The 18,110-nt window shown below is 42.0% G+C and overlaps 1 protein-coding gene across 2 annotated transcripts in view; it reads left to right on the top strand.

Moving 5' to 3' along the window:
• The window catches only part of dock1 (dedicator of cytokinesis 1), a 228,474-nt gene that overhangs the window by 53,314 nt on the left and 157,050 nt on the right, over positions 1 to 18,110 (top strand). For both annotated transcript variants that reach the window (XM_079260765.1, XM_079260764.1), the window contains exons 17-19: positions 850 to 953; positions 1,433 to 1,616; positions 9,120 to 9,217. In XM_079260765.1, the coding sequence (XP_079116891.1) occupies positions 850 to 953; positions 1,433 to 1,616; positions 9,120 to 9,217 (386 nt within the window). The remainder of the gene's footprint in view (positions 1 to 849; positions 954 to 1,432; positions 1,617 to 9,119; positions 9,218 to 18,110) is intronic.

The following is an 18,110-nucleotide window of genomic DNA, read 5'->3' as shown; positions in this document are numbered from 1 at the left end:
AAACCAGCAATTATTTACAGGCAAGGCTGCAGGCAGCAAACCAATGAGGGGATTTTCGCAGCCAGAATGCAACACATTCTTGGATGAATCATGTAAATATGAGCTTGGTGATCCACAATAACAAGATGCCACTTTAACCAAACACTTAGTTATAGGACATATCATAACTCCATTCCTTGTTTCTGAAATCCCCCCCCCCCCCACCGTGTGCATACAAAGGACATTCACTGTTTTCTTCTTGTTGTTGGATTATGTAAACAATTCTCAGCCGTAGCTCTTAGATCCGCAGGTAGTTGTGCATTTGTATTCTGGCAGGAGATGGACACAAGATACTTTATTATAAAAACATGCTGCTTCTGTTTTATTTCTTGATTCTTGCAGCATAATGTTGTTTACAAGCCCCACCGTAATCTGACTGTTTCCCATGAAAAAATAATGTTTTTATGCTCAATTTTTTTGGGGGAAAAAGGAGATTTCACACAAAAAGCAACAGCATTAGTCAATGCTTGAGATCATTTGGGAGTAGCAGATTCTTTTTCCCTCTCAGGAGCTGAATCAGAGCAGTGCTGAGGTGATGTATTTGATCAGTCTGTTAGTTTGTTTATTGTTTTGCTGTAAAATCAGTAATTTTGCGTGGTCTTCCTAGGGTGGAATCTTTTTTTCTCAGAGATTTCCTGATGATGCACTATTCACATTTTAATATATTGCATGAAGGCATGTGTGATTTGATCTTTTTGTTTGCAAATTTGCACAAAAAATAACATAACTGTACACCTATTGCAACTTCATCAAGATCTGTTTGACATTTTTTGTTTCCTTATGTGCCTCTTTTCCCCTTTCATCCTACAGCTAAAGATAAGTCCGAGAAAATATTTGCCTTGTCTTTTGTCAAGCTGATGAGGTACGATGGGACCACACTAAGAGATGGGGAGCACGATCTCATCGTGTACAAGGTAAATATGGAAAATGGGCTTTAACTTGTTTAGAAGTAAGACTTTCCCTCTCCTGCTTTCTCTGTAACAGGTCACCTACTTGTGGGGGGCAGCCCATGCACCTCGGGACATCACCGTGAAACTAGTTGTAGGAAAAAAACTGCCCTACCTTGTTACAAAGTATTAGCCTGATTTCACTGCTGTTTTTAGAAAATTGTGGCACAGACCCACACTGCCCATTTATGCCAATCAAAAAGTTGATAGAGAAAAAAAAACTCTTTTGTAAAGCTTTCCTTAGTCAATGTGCTGTTTGACTGTATGTTTATACTACTATCAAAACAAGTGGAATTTAAAAAAAAAAAAGTCTATAATTACTGTATCCAGGTAAAATGTGTTTTATAGTCTGTTATAATAAATTTAACATAATACGTTGCCAAATCATGATCTTTTGATGTAGATTTTTACAGATAAACTGATTAAGTCTCATTCTTAAAAACCAGGCAGAAGCAAAGAAGCTTGAGGACTCATCTCTTTACTTGAACCTACCTTCCACCAAGCTGGAGCTGGAAGAGAAGGGATACTCAACCACTGGGAAAAGTAACCAGAGTTTGGGGACATGCACTATCACCAAGGATTCCTTCCAGATCTCCACCCTGGTCTGCTCCACCAAGCTTACGCAGAACGGTAATGGTTTCAATATTTCAGTAAACATTTGCAAAAATGTCGGAAAAAAAGCCTCTTTTCTAAAGCTGGGAATGTTCTTTTGTTCGAAAACAACCCCAGAGTGTCATATGCAGCTAAAGGTTGCAGGTTCTGCAGAGAGGAGACCAAACCACAAACGTTTTGATCATGTCAGTAAGCTGATTCATGAATGCAGTTTGGATGTATTTCTTTCAGCTCTGTACTTTTAAAAGTGATTTCCCAATAGAGCAGAACAAAATGACTAAGTATCAGTGTTATGTATGTTTAAACACATTTTTCTATTATAGTATCGTAATTATAGTAATTTATATGCAGATTATAGTAATTTATACTAGTTTGAAAGTAATTACTGCAACCTGATTACTTGTGCTTCTTATATTTTATATTCTTATATATTCTTAAAAAGAGCTCTGACTAAAGGTGTTTCACAGTATTTTAGCCTGGCAGACCACCGATTTAGCATCAAGTGTTGGGCTCAGCCTTCAACTTTGAAAGTTAATCAGATAATTTGTGGATAATAATCATGCATCACTTACAGTAGAGCCTTTAAGACATTTGTTTGCTACTGTCTTTTTTTGTTTATTTTTAGCAGTAGTAGATAAACTAAACGACAAGAGAAAAACTGAATGTGTACACACAGCCTATACTTGACAGAAATTGCTGCAGCTTTTAGGGTGGCATTCGGTTCTTTGCAATGTCTCTGTTATCTTCTATTTTCTTTATTTTTTAATGTCTGTCTTCATTGTTTTCTGTGGCATGTACCCTGTTGTGAAAGGTTTTCCTACACTTTTCCTGACTGGTACTTTTCAGATGCTTTATAAGCTTTCTGCAAACCATATGTTTTGCATTTTTCTAACATTACAAACTCCCCCCATTTTAATCATTTTAACTATTATACTTTAACAGGGTGTGTACACTTTTTATCTTCTGCAGCTGTTGGTCTTAATGCATCAAGATTTTGAAAATACTTCTTTTTTTTAATTTTTTTTATGTATATTTCCAGATACGTTTTGGAAGCTTGTAAGGGTTTTCCTCTTGGTCTTTCTCACTCTGACCTACTTTAGTTGCCTCAGCTGTTCTTATGTCATTCATTCTCAGTTCGTAGATTTCTCTTCACCTCTGCTGAGCAAGCCATGGCTCTGCTCTGTTTACTGCTGTCAGTCTGGCAGCATTTCCCCCCCCCAGTATTTCCCATGCCTCTGAGGAGATCCATGCTTGCTAAGCTAAGGAAATCCCCATCTCTGCCCTGTGGCTCATGGATTAGGGATTTTGGCGTCTTGTGTTCACACCAGGCCTTACATGTTTAGAAATCCCTACAGGCATCAATGCAAACCCTTTTGGACTAGTTGGCATTTCCCAGCCGTGTTCATAACTTTGCACTTGTTTCAGCGTGGACTGAAGCTGTTTCATGATGTCTGAGTAGTCAAATGCTTCTGATTTCACAGTCTATTTAAAACAGAACAGCCATGAATGCTTGCATTGATTTATTACTCGTTTGATGTTTTCTGCATGTGTCTTTGTCTTTTGGTTTGCAAGACTGGTCCTTAGGTCCTAAATGAAAGTTCCCCAATTCTCTTTAGTGCTTATGGGATTGAAGAAGTAAGCTGTTTTACAAGCCCAAACATGCAACGCATACAGTGGATATGAAAGTGTAAAAATGCCAGATTTGTGTGATGTTTAAAACAATAAGGAAAAAAAAAAGAAAAAAGAAAATACAATAAATCATTTAAAAACTTCACCCACATTAAATTGTAACTTCTAGCTTCTGGTTAAATTAAAAAAGAAGTTTGTCAAGGGACATAATGCATAAAATTATTAGCATTCAGCAAATGTGGTCTGCATTAGTGTGGACCCTCCTCTGCTCATATTTTGTTGAAACCGCTTTGAATTCATCACTGTTTTCATTCTTCTCAACTGGCACATCTTGACTTGAAAGTATTTGTCCACTACGATACAAACATGCTCCAAATCTGTCTGATTGCAAGGATATTTCTTATGCAGCTTTCAGATTATACAGATTTTATGTAGGATTTAAGTCTGGCATCTAGCTGGGTATTTCCAATACTTTATTTTTCCACTGGTAAAGTGGATTTTTAAATTTAAAAAAAAAAATTTATTATGTTAACAGGTTATATTCCTCTTAGGCATCAGTTTTCGAGCAAACACATGCAGGTTTCAGGGTAAAAGTGAAGTTTAGTACAGGTCACAGGTCCAACTGGAAAAAAAGAAAGCTCAAAGCATGATACTGCCACCACCATGTTGCATCATGGGTATAGGGTTCTTTTGGTACTTTTTTTTTTTTTGTTGCACCATACTTATCTTTAGAATTATGGACAAAAAGTTCAATCATGGTTTCATCAGGCCAGTATTTATTTTTCCACATACTTTTAAAAGTGGGAGTTGAATGTCTTTGTTTGTCAGAAGTCTTTCATTTTGCAACCTTGCCCCACAGTCCAGATGTATGGAGGATACGGATGACAGTTGTAGATAAACAAAACAACTAGAAGAAAAAAAACTACATGTGTACACACACAACTTGTACTCGACAGAAATCGCTGCAGCTTTTTATCGGTTTGGAGGGTGGCGTTCAGTTCTTTGCAATGTCTCTGTTATCTTCTATTCCCCCCCCCCCCCCCCCGCTTTCTTGACTGTCTTTATCGTGTTTTGTGGTAGGGGCAGCATTTTAAAACGTTTTTCTACATTTTCCTGACTGATACCTGATGTTTTAAAAGCTTTCTGCAAACCACATGTCTTGAATTTTATGACATTACAAACCATTTTAACGGGGATGTGTACACTTTTTCTATCTTCTGAATGCATCAGAATTTTGAAAATGCACACTTTTTTATTTGCTGTGTTCATCTCCATTAATAGTAGTCTTTTAATGCCAGCAGCCATTACAATGCAGGGGCCTCTTGTGAAATTGTGAGGAATATCTGCTGTCTAATGAAGACATGCATGAATGAAAAACAAATCTTTTATTGTTACACATCTACATGTTGCACCAATAACTTGTGCAACACAGGTACATAAAGCCCCAGTAATGAGGTCACTGCGGACCACAGAATGGTATGCGGTAAGTGCAAAAATGCTTTTTAACATAATGTTGAAAAGGGGGCTGTTCCATGTTACTGTAGTTACGATTCCCATTGAGGCTTGTTAAGTTTAATCTGTGGTATAACTTCTCATTTAAACACAACTGAGTGAGTACTCTCCTTCACTGCACAGGGGGTGGTCATGTCAGTGAATGAGGAGTTGAAAGCAAAGCAGCAGAGCCTTCTATACTAGCACTTCACAGGCAAATAAAACTAGCATTTCCAGTTACTACCTCAGCTGAAGTCTAGACGTAGTATTCAGCACATGAGTGCATATTATTCAGCACCATTCCTCATTACCATTTGTCCACCTTTTCTTTGTTTTCTATATTTCCCCCATATAAGAGTGATGGGCAACGCTGCGCCCTTTTGAGCACTCTCAGACATGAAGACATTAATGGCTTCATCAGTCTGTTAAAGCAACTCCATTTTGTCATTCTGACAGGAGGCTTTTTTTACATTAATGTTCCTCTCGGCTCCATTCACACATACCCATCTGTGATGGAGAGAGCCCCTGTATGTCCGCTGTGGTTGTGCAGGATTAGACAGTTCATCAAGTATGGCCTAATGTATGAAGTCCTGAACCAGATGTGTGCAACAGAAGGGTTGCATTTAAAAATATCAGTTTCCTACGTTTTTAATCCTGTTGGCAAAGTAATACCAGGCTGAATTTTCGTCAACTCAAAGTATTTTCTCTTCAAGTGAGTTTACTGTGTCCATCCCTTTTAGCTAAAGAAGAGACATTACACCTCTATAATTAAAACAAAAATGTTAACATGAATAAGGATAATCTTTTTGTTATATTTGTTAAAATAGTCCTTATGCCTTGATGGTAATGCATTAAACAATCCATGACAATAAAATCATGTTTGTCCTTCTTGAGCTTGTGACGTTATTTGCAAGAAATATGTCTGATTTGAATATACAAATAGTTAGGATTGGAAGCAGAGCTGAAGCACAGCAGAGAGGGGCAGGAAGGTCCCTGTATGTTTCATTCATGCAAGTTTTAAAGCTAAAATTGACCTGCGTCTCCATAGTCAGATTTGTCCCTGTTTGTTTCGTCCTGGTGCTTATGATAATAATTGTAAGAAAAAAAAAAGACTAGTGTAGAAATTTTAGATGTTGCTTTTATTTCTTAGAATAATTTCTTTTCTTTTTTTTTTAAAGAATATTTTTCTTTAAAAAAAAAAAAAACAAACAAAAAAAAACAACTCAAATGATACCCACCGTCATATGATGCCCATCTGTTAATGTGCCTGCATTCAGCTCAGAACAGCGTTGCCTTGACAGTAGTCAGTAAAGGTCACCTGGTCTTACTAAAGAAGAGTACTGCCACAACTTTTAGGGAAAATGAAACTTAGATTTGCATGTGAGATTTTCATTTTGTTCAGTAAGTCTGGCATGCTCAGTTGGCCATAGATTATTGGAAATGACGGCATGCCTGAAACAAGCTTTGGTGAGTAGATTTACACCTGCAGAGCAGCTCTAATATGATATTTACTTTGCTCTTTGTGATAGCAATTTGTAAGGCATTATTAGGTACCTGGGGATCACAAGAGCTGATCACTGGACATTGATTTGATTAAACGGAAAACATCCTGTTCCAGAGCTCTTGGGAACAAAAGCCTTCTTTTAGTGAAATAACACAGCTGATCCACTGAATTTCTGTAGGTTTTTAATCTCTGCCTTATCAAAGCTTACTGTGTATTCACACTTCTCTTCTGTGCGTATTTTGGTGTACACATCTGAGATGATTCCTTCATTAGCTGCTGCATGTTTTTGATTGATTTCAAGAAACAATGTGATGATGACTTTGCACCCCACCTCCCCGCCTATTACATCATAGCTTTAAAAATAAACACATGAACTGCTATTAAACTTAACCACCAACTGATGTTGAGTATCTGAGCTTTATTATTACCTGACTCCATATCCATCACAGCTTAACTTGTCGCTCCCTAGAGGTTTATCTCTTTAGACATCCCCATGCAAAGGAACAAAAAGGAGCACTTGAATGCTCCTTGCCACAGACTGCTTGCTTTATACACATGACACCTCATCGCTGATCCCCACTGCTGAGATGAAACACTCTTTTTAATTAAGCTGGATTTATGCAGGCGGTCTCTCAGCGCTGGAAGCTTGTGTGAAGTGGCTGCTGGCTCTTCCCTGGATATTTGCAGTGTGCTACGCTCAGACAGAGGCTGCGGGAGAAGCACAGAGCTGGGAGAGAGCCTCACTCTGTGAAATTTATTAACATAGTATTTCTACTTTGGCTTGAGATGAAACTTGCAAAGGAAGTTGTTTTTTAGATTTTACGTGCTCCTTTGTCACCATTTTACACCATTAATCATAATTAAACAGTTTGCAAGGTTTGCTCTTATGCAGAAAAGAAAAAGAAGCAACTAATGGATGTTTTGAAAAGAAACGAAAGGATTTTGTAAGGACAGTTTGCAAGCAATTATGGAAATGGAAATGTGATTTTTGTTTTGTATTTTAGCTGGGCACAAGCAAAAATGTATTATTCCCCCACTTTCAGTACCAGTTTTGTTGAATCTTTTAAAAGTGTCCTCCTGCAGAGACCAAGCACTCATAAACAGATGTTATTTGTTGAAGCCATTCTTGTGTTTATTCTCTAGAGCAAATGAGCCCCCACCCCCACCTGTAGAACACATACACACACATTGAGCCTTACTATCTTGTGTGCTACAAATAGTTTGACCTCTTATAGTACTACCCCAGTGTGAGCAAGCTGTCTGATGATTTATCCTCATTGTGTTCCATTTTTGTCTCTGAGGTGCTAAATTCTCATTTTCCAAATCCATATCTTCTTGGGGAGGATGATACCTGGTAGTTTTAGATGGGGTTGTGGAACAGAACTATGATAGGCTGTCAGGTTTACAGATGATAGACATCCATCACAGTGTTTCCATGCTTGACTGACCGTTCCGATAGCAAATCGGGAGTGGTGAACAGTGAGACGGAGCTTCCTGTGACAAAGGCTCTGAAAAAGCCTGAAATATTGGTATTGCAATGTCACAAGTCTGTGTGATGATGAAGAGCATCAACCATCACTGGCACACACAGAACAGGCTTCTGTAGATTTTTTATTTCTGTGAAAGCATCATATTTTGAAAGAATGAATGTACAACTGTGCAACCTGCTGACCGATGCTTTTAAAGTGCCACGCCTCGCAGACAGATTCACTCTGCAATTAAATGAGCAAATGCAGAATCCTGAGTCAAATGGCATGCCAGGAAATAATGTTCCTCATTTTCAAATATGAGTGCGGAGTTTAAAAAAAAAAAAAAGTAAAACTAGTAGCCGCAACGTTTTCTAGTGCAGATGAAACAGTGTGATGATGCACGGCTTGCATTTTTATGCACCGGCTCCGCAGGAATTTGTGCATCAGTTTTTTTAGCATCAGAATATTTTCTCTGAGAATTCAAAGTATCATTTTGCTGGTGTTGACGGGCTTATCAAAGGAATCAAAACCGTTGGAATTCAACATTTCTTGCCTCTAGGATGTCGAATACCTCTGTGCTTTCATGCACTTCCAAGCCGATTTTATATCAAAGAAACAGTTTGTAGATAATGCATACAAAAAAAAAGAGATTTCGGTTGTCAAAGGATGTGGCCGAAGGTGCCATTTCAGCCTATTCTCCCTTTCAGCGCTACATACCTGCAGGAGACGGCCTTGATGGGTGAGGGGTTCCGAAGAAAAAAGGTTGAGACTGGTGTTGACTGCATATGAAAAGAAGCCACTGCAGTGAAATATGCACTGAGTTTTGTATTTTATCTGATATTTACTGTGCCTGCGTTGTATTTCCTCCTTTGTACTTTGTTAGGTGTTTATGACCTCCAACACACTTGATCAAAATTCATAAAAAGATTGACAAGAAGCTGCTTGATCCGTTTGATTAGAATCAGCTGTGTTGGTAGAGGGGAAACAACAAAAACCTGCCGGATACCGGCCCTCGAGGACTGGAGTTTGACACCCCTGTCCTAAGGGATATGCAGGTGCAAGTTAGCTCCTAGGCTAACTTTAGCGCATTTATATTTGTGCATTTGCACTAATGTTTATAAATGCACCGTAGTCCATTTTGAATGAATAAAGATGATTGCATGCTGGTTTGTGAACTGCAGGTTTTAGATCTACATGTTCAAGCTGAATGAACAGTATGTGGCTGATTGTCATTTAAGTCTCTTGCATCTGGTATCAACAATTCCTTAACAAATTGACAAACGTTTCCTAATGTGATCACGTAAGGAGGCCTCCTCGGCTGTGATTAATCATGTCGCGACTCATCCTTTTCTGACGCCAAACTAATATTTTTGGTTGAAATATGAAATCTTGTAAGATTTCAAATAACTCTTGTTCTTGTTTTTTCAGTTGATCTCCTCGGTCTGCTGAAATGGCGCTCCAACACCAGCCTCCTGCAGCAAAACCTCCGTCAACTGATGAAAGTGGAAGGTGGCGAAGTGGTGAAGGTCAGCAGCTTCTGCTTTATTATCTGGTGCCTTTAGATCAAAAGACTAAATGTAGAATCACAACTCGCTTGTGCATTTTTTCTATCCTTAAAGATTCAGCTTTTCCCTTTTTACTTACAGATCAACTGTAAAAGTATCTTGACAGCTGGTGTAACACAGTGTATTTACAAGCTATCCATAAAGTTCTTAGAAAATGCATCTTCCTGGCAGTGATTTTACAATATATTTCTCCGCCTGTCAGAAACATCAGGACGCCTGCTTTGTTTTGCTTTTGTTTTTGTTTTGATGTCTCTAGCTAGAAGGTTACATGTAGCATCAGACATTGCTCATAGAAGGAGAGGGGATGACCTGCTGTCGGATGCATAGCCTGGATATTGAAGTGCTCAGCGTGGGGCAGATGAATAAATCATTCTGTAGAGAAAATGTGGGGATCTTTGGACATCTGGGAGATCACTGTCAGATAGATGTGTCTGGATCTGCTGGACTGGTTTTTTTTTTTTTTTTTTTTTTTAATCAAACCATGGGGCTCAGTTAGTACCACTACATTAGCAATCAGATTTCTTCAGAGGTGTTTGTATTCAGTTCGATCCCTTATTTGTCTACATATTTAGGGAAAAAAAAATCCTTTCATATCTGCTCCACTCACATCTACCATGTTACTCAGCCCAGCTCTCTGTATTTGAAACTGTCTTGCTGTTTTACTCCACGTTGTGCCCGATGCAGACACGATGCATCTTTTCCATCCTGAAATGACAGACCGAGCCCAACAGGGTTGCAATAGCTTTGATTCTGACATATCATACATTTGTTTTCAAAATTGGCCGAATTAATGGAGCGTGTTTCCTCAGAGAGTAAGGGTGTGTAGTTAGTGTTTATAGAGGTACTGCTGACAAGGAAATTACTACTGTCTTTGCTAACAACTGTTAAGGGGGGTGTAATGGGGAGCATGTAGCACTATAATCGAGTTCACTTGTTGGTTGGTTGCACCATAGAAATGGGAGCGATCAGGCACAACATTATAACCAACAATGTTAGAATGTATAGGACTGGCTTGTGCTGCCAGAACGGCACTGACCCATCTCAACATGAACAGCTGGGCAGCTTGGACGTTAGCGTTGTTGCTTCGTAGCTAATTAGCATGTTGTGCCTTTGTGTGTGTGTGTGCGTTGCTTGTCTTGATATTTTAGGACTTGACAAAATCACATGACCTTGTGGCCTGTGATTGACCTCTCCAGGGTGTCCCCTGCCTTTCCTCCTGTGACAACTGGAACTGACCTCCTTCCCTCTTGCATCTGATGATGCATGGAAGGAATTTGGTGTTTTGGAAAAATTAAGGTGTTTTTAAAAAAAATTTTTTTAATGAGACTTATCGGAGCTTAAACATTCCAGTCTTCTGAATGTGTCACCCTTCTTTGCTTCCCACTGAGAGAATTTCACCTTTTCTCCCTCAGGATTGACATTTTTTCCTTTTCCGGCACTGCTTTCTGTGACATTGAGGACGCCACTTGTCAGTAAAAACTCAGCTTTGTAAATGTTATTTACAAACAGATTTAGCTGTTTTGTGTTGGCTCTGTGTTTTAGATCTCTAAAGAATGATAAAGTAATACTTCTGTTGACAGGCTTTTTTTTTTTTTTTTTTTTTTTTTTTTGTCTTGTCCAGCATTTAAGCAAGCAGACTGATGTTCTGGATGCTGTGTTCTGCTGAGCAAATTTATTTTGCCAAGGGGAACTTTTGTAGATGTAATGATCCCCTTGTATTTCTTGATTCTTATTTTATTTTTCAATTTGTTTTGGATAATAGCTTGTATTACAGAGTTTATGCTACTGGACCCGACCGGAAAGGACAGGAAAGGGGCAGAAAGAGAACAGAAAAGAGAACATAAAAAAAACAAAAAAAAAAAAAACAAAAGAAAGAGATCAATGCATACATGTATATGCACATACATACCCACCTACATATATATGTATATACACTCGCACATACATTATATATATACATATATACATACATACATACATATACACATACATACACATGCATACACACACATGTACACATACATGCATACATAAAGATAGATATACATACATACATATACACATACATACACACACATATATATATATATATATATATATACATATATACACATATACATACTCACATACATACACATACACTCACACATATGCATACATATATACATATCCATACACATACATACATACACATACACATACACATAAGTACACACACATACCCACCCACACACATAAATATATACACCCACACAAGCCAACTCTAGATTCGTGGAGAACAAAACCGTTGACAATCATGAAGACCAGAAACTAGCAAGTTAAGTCAAAAAGACAGAAAGAGAGGTACCTGCTGTTAGTGAATAAACTTGCTGGATGACTCAGTGACTGTGACACATGCAGAACATTCATGCAGAACATTCAGAGTGGAACGTGTTTAGAGAAGAGTGATCATGCCAATGTGACCCCGCCCGCCTATAGCTAGAGGAAGGCCAGGAGAACCCAGAGACCCGGGTAACCGACAGTCACCCCCAGGTACAGATCCCAACCCCCCCACTCCAGAGCCAGCCATGCATCTGCCCAGGAGGTGGCGAAGGAGGTGCCCAACCAGAGTCCCCCGCAGTCAGGGGGAACAGGCCCCAGCAGGCCCAGGCCGGCAAGGGCCGATCCCGCCGGGCACCGGCCACCTAGGGCAGACAGAGCGCAGGCCCCAGGGCCCCAAGAGCCCGTGAGCAGCCCCCCGCCCCCGCAGGCAGAGGGCACAGCCCACACCGACGGAGGACCAGGATCCCCAGACCGCCACCCAGCGGCAGCCAGGTCGCACCCCAGCGCACCAGCTGCGCCCCCGGGTACAGGACACCACCCCCCCACCACCAAACCACACACACATATACATGCATACCCCGCCCCCCCCCCCCAACACGCACTCCCCTCACACATATACATGCATACCCCCCCCCCCCCCAAACACGCACTCCCCTCTCAACCCCCATCCACACAACCCTCTGCAATCCATGCACATCATCCATAACATATACAACCCCACCCCACCTCTACTCACTCACCCATACCAAGTCACACGAACCCCAATCGCCCCCGCCCCCACACACGCTCACCCCCCCCCCCCCCCCCCCCCACACACACACACGCTCACACCCCGCCACCCCATCCCTCTACTTCTACCCAACCACACATGCCCCACCAAACACCCCTCCACCACCCATAGCCCCCCTCCAAACTTCACCCTCACTCACACATCCCATTCCGCATATACACCCCCCCCTACACACACACACACACACACACACACATACCCTCACTCCTCCAACACAGGCACACCCCAATACAACCCACGCGCCAACATACCCCTCCACACACACATCTACTCATCCTCACACATCCCTATCCCCTACCCACCTATATCCCTAACCCTAATCCCCCCCCAGCCATCCCACCATCCATCTGTAACCCCATACACCCACTCCCACACATCCTCACCTCACCCCTCCATCATGTCCCATGTGAGATACCTCAGAGGGGGCAGAGGACAGGATGGCCCCGATCAGGGCCCCCATAATTACCGCCCACCACTCCCAGCGTCCCCCCCACCACCCCACAGATGCAGCCGACCCAGCACCCCCCCAGGGCCGGCGACAACCCTCCTACAGCCAGGCCAGCCCAGACTTAGGCCTAATGGACGGCACTCTTCCCCCACCCGTACCCCCCCCCAGTAAAGCCCCGAGAGCAGGGGCATGAGAAGACCCTATCGTCCCTGCCTCCCCCCCGCTTATGACTGATTGTGAAGTATGTATTAGTTGCAATTAAAACTGAGGGAATTGCCACGCGGTGCTGGGAGAGGGACCACCTAAGCAGCCCCGCCCACCATACACCGCATGCTCTTCCCCCTAATCATGTGAGTCGTCAGTGTTTTGGTGTTTGGTGTCTAAGTGTAATTAAAACTGGGAGGTGAGCCGAGGCTGGGTGCAGCGATCAAGACCACCTTGATGGCCTTTCTCACCACCCAGCGCCACGTGCACACCTCCCAATACCCTGCCTGTGTGTGATGGGGAGCGGGGAGGAAGAGGGGTTGAGGGATTTAAGTCTGGAGGAAAGTGAGCTTTCCTCCAGAAGGTGAGCCGCCCGCAGCACTGGGCATGCCCCCTACTCCCAGGGCCCCCCAAGGACCAGGACAAGCCGGGGACAGCCATCCCCGTAACCAGAGCCTTCGGCGACTCTAACCAGAGAGTCATCACTGACCCAAGAGGGGACCAACTCACCACATGCAGAAGGGGGGCACGAGGACAAAGAGGAGGCGGGGCGGCAGAAGGGGAATCCCAGACCGATTGTCCACCGCCCCCTCACTCACAGAGGACACCCCCACCTGGGGACATGAAGTCCCCACCTTGTCCACACATCGGCACCTCACACTGTCTCAGCACAAACCTACAGCCACACACACACACACACACTTCCGGACACATTCAGGTCCACCCAGCCACCCGTTCAGCCCACCCTTAAAACCATCCTCCTGACCCCCACGTCACATCCAAATCTCCCCCACTCCCATCCATCATATCTACACTTATCCACCAACCTACCACACACATGCACCACCCACTCCCCCATACATACACCCCTGCCCCCCCCCACACACACACAGACAGCACGCCCCCCCTCCCCCCTCCTCCCCCCCCATACACACACCCGTATACATGCACCACCGCCACTCCCCACATACACGCATCACCCCACTCCCCTACACACACGGCACTACCCCCCCCACAGACACCACGACACCCCCCCCACACACGCATCATCACACTTCCCCACCCACACACATCCACATACCTATGTACCGCCACCAGTCCTCAACGCACACCCCCTACACACATCCCTCCATACACACTCACATCCCATCCACACTATCAAACACCCCCCACTCAACAAGTCCCAGGGTCGCAACCAGGCACCAGAGCACGTACCCGCCCGCCGCCGCAGCGGCAGGTCCAGGTCAGCCCAGCCCCCCCCCGGCACAAGCCGACCCCCCACCCCCAAGAGACAGGGGACAACCCCGGGCACCGGAGCCCGGGACCCCGCCCAGCCCACCCCACGGCGGCACAGGCGCCCGTTACGGAGTCACGCCCGCCAACCCATCCCCCGCCAGCGACCTCGCCCCGCCGCTGCGCGGCAACTCCAGCCACTGGCCCATCCAGGTCCACAGTAGGGCTAGAAACCTAGCCACTCCAGCAATGGAGCAGTCAAAATCCCCCCCCCAGGAGCCCACCACAGACCCACAGCCCCCAGAGAACCCCAACCGGCCACCAACCCCGAGCGCAATAAGGTCACATTCTCCCCCCATACTAAGTGATGGAGCTGATCACAGGGGACCAGAGGGAATAAAGTTCAGCTGACTGATCTCTTGAGGAGGCAGACATCATCTCGACACTGATGTGATCTAATAAGAGATTTCTGAACTGCTGGATACACAGACTTTGTTTGCTTTTCCAGTTTAGAAGGATAGTTTTCTTTGCGATACATAAACTGGTGAGGATTAAGTTTGCAGAATTAAATTCTATGTTAATTTCACCCAAGTAACCCAGTAGGCCCAGTTTGGGGTTTGTAGGGATGTTACATTTGAAGCAATTTGACAGATCTTTACATACCTGAAACCAGAATTCCTGGACAGGTGGGCAAGACCACAAAGCATGGTAGTAGCTGTCAATTGTGTTGCCAGTGCAGTGTGGACAGATGTTTGATTGTGACAGACCCATCCTGAACATCCTGTGTCCTGTATAATGAGTTCTATGCAGAATTTTAAATTGTATTAGTTGCATGTTTGAATTCTTAGTCATTGTAAATGTATTTGAACAGATTTGTGACCATTCATTTTGGTCAAAGTTACTGGATAAGTCTGCTTCCCATTTAGAAGTTGGGAGACATATGGAATCGTCTAGCTTTGATAGTAATCTATATATTTTGGATAACAGTTTCGGGGCATTGAGATTTAAGAATTCTGCAGCCCTGATAGGTAGCTGCAAGTTTAATTGATCAGGGGTGTATTTCTTACCTATAATAGATTTAAGTTGGTGGTATTCTAAGAATTTTGTGCTGCTGATTTCATATCGTGAAGTAATTGTATCAAAAGGGAGAAAGTTCCCATTTTCTATTAAATGTTCTAACTGTTTTATTCCTTTATTCTTCCACTGAGGGAAGTTTATCATTTTCCGGTTTTGCTGGATGTCGGGATTGTTCCAAATAGGTGTAAGTTTGCATGGAATAAGCAAGGATTTGGTTAGTTTAAGAAATTCCCACCAGGCCATTAGTGAGGAGCTGATATTAATGCTTTTAAAGCATTTTTGGCGTTTGACAGCTGTGCTGATAAATGGCAGGTCTGAAATTGCCATATCCTCACACATAGCTTCTTCTATATTAAGCCATGGTTCATCTAGATAGCTAGGTTTAAGCCATTTAGAGATGTATTGTAGTCTATTGCTTATAAAGTAATTTTGGAAATTAGGCAAGTCTAAGCCACCGCTATCTTTAGTCTTCTGGAGTGTTTTTAGACTAATCCGTGGTGGTTTGTCTTTCCAGAGAAATCTAGTAACATTAGAGTCCAGTGATTTAAACCAGGTGGAGGGAGGTTTAATGGGGATCATTGAAAACAGATAATTGATTTTAGGTAGAATCATCATTTTTATAGTTGCAACTCTTCCCATTAGTGATATGGGTAAAGATTTCCACCGTGTGAGATCGTCCTCAACTGTTTTTAGTAGAGGGACATAATTTAGCTTTATAAGGTCTGACAGTCTGGGTGAGATGTTTATTCCCAAGTATCTAATATCTCCTGACTGTAAAGCAGTGTCAGGAGTATTATGGAAGGAACAGTTGATGGGTAGAACGGTGGTTTTAGACCAATTAATGGAATATTCAGAAATTGATGAGAATTTATTGATGAGTGCGATTGTCTGACAGATGGATGATTGTGAATTTTGAAGGAAAAGTAATACATCATCAGCATAAAGACTGGTCTTATGCTCCATATTTCTACAGTTAATGCCTTTAATGTCTTTGTTTTGTCTAATGCTAGCTGCTAAGGGTTCAATAAAGATTGCAAAAAGTGAGGGGGAGAGTGGACAGCCTTGTCTGGTGCCTCTCTGCAATCTGAAGCTGTGAGAAGTTTGATCATTTGTCCTGACGCATGCATTTGGATTGCTATACAGTATCTTTATCCAGTCGATAAACGATGAGCCAAACCCGAATTTTCTTAATGTTGCAAATAAGAATTTCCAGTTCACCCTGTCAAATGCTTTTTCAGCATCTAGAGAGATTATTGTAGTTTCCAGGTTATGTATGGTGGCATAATCAATTAGATTTATTAGTCTGCGCGTATTAGTGGTGGAATGTCGTCCCTTGATAAATCCTGTTTGATCAGGATGTATGATAAGTGGAGTTATTTTTTCTAGTCTTGTAGCAAGCACTTTACTGATTATTTTAAGATCTACGTTCATTAGTGATATTGGACGATAACTAGATGGGAGTTTGGGGTCTTTTCCTGGTTTTAGTATTACTGTAATACTAGCCAAATTCATGTTTTGAGATATTTGGCCTTTTTCCTTAATTTCTAAAACCATTTTATAAAAAGTGGGTGCTAGTATAGACCAAAATTCTTTATAATATTCAACTGGAAAACCGTCTGGTCCTGGAGCTTTATTGCTGGGCATGTGTTTTAAAGCTTCATGTAGTTCCCCTACTGAAATGGGTGCGTCCAAAACCATTTCCTGATCCTGTTGTAACTTTGGAAGATTGAGGTAGCTGAGAAATTCCTCAATGCTGTTGTCTGATGGATCTGTTTCTGAGGAATATAATGTTTTATAGAAATCCCTAAATGTGTCATTTATTCCATCAAGATCATGGAGGATATTTCCTCTTGAATCTTTAACAGAGGAGATGGTTGTTTTCTCCTTGTTTGCTTTTAATTGATTTGCGAGAAATCTTCCAGATTTGTTGCTATGTTCAAAATTCTCTAAGCGAAGTCTTTGTAGCAAAAACTGGGTTTTTTGGTTAATTATTTCATTCAGCTCTAGTTTAGCCTTTCTTATGTGATTCAGCACTTGCTCTTCTGGAGAAGCCTTGTAGGCATCTTCTAGTGATTTTATTTTAAGCTCTAGTTCAGATATTTTTGAACTCTCCTTCTTTTTCTTATGTGATGAAAATGAAATTATTTTCCCTCTCATTACTGCTTTTCCTGCCTCCCAAAGAACACATGCTGATGTTCCTGGTATGTCATTGTTTTCTATATACAAAGACCACTCCCGTTTGAAGTAACTGATAAAATCAGGATCTTTAAGTAATGATGTATTAAGTCTCCATTTGCTATAAGATGGTTTAGTTTTCTTATTCATTAGGGTAAATGATACTGGTGCGTGATCACTGATAGTGATGGAATGGATTTTAGTTTCTGAGATATTGTTCATCATAGAGCTGTTAGTGAGGAAGTAGTCTATTCTGGAGTATGAGTGGTGGACAGATGAAAAGTAAGTGTACTCTCTAGCAGTGAGGTGTTGTGAGCGCCAGACATCACAAAGACCAAAATCCTCCATATATTGTTTAACAACTCTTGCTGACTGCCAGACCCTATGTTTCCCTGCTCCGCCCCCCTTGTCCATCCCAGAGTTTAAGGTCATGTTGAGGTCGCCCCCAATGATAAGTGTATTATCAAGGTGATCATATAGTAAGGAGAAGAAGGAATGAAAAAAGGAGGGGTCATCAGTGTTTGGGCCATAAATATTTGCAATGCATAACTTCATGTTTAGGATAGATAATGTCATTATTATGAATCTTCCACCTGGGTCTAAAA

The sequence above is a fragment of the Telmatherina bonti genome (genome assembly GCF_933228915.1).
Source record: "Telmatherina bonti genome assembly, chromosome: 21".
In the NCBI taxonomy this organism is placed as follows: Eukaryota; Metazoa; Chordata; class Actinopteri; order Atheriniformes; family Telmatherinidae; genus Telmatherina; species Telmatherina bonti.
The sequence above is the reverse complement of the archived record's forward strand: the minus strand, read 5'-3'. Positions and strand labels throughout refer to the sequence as shown.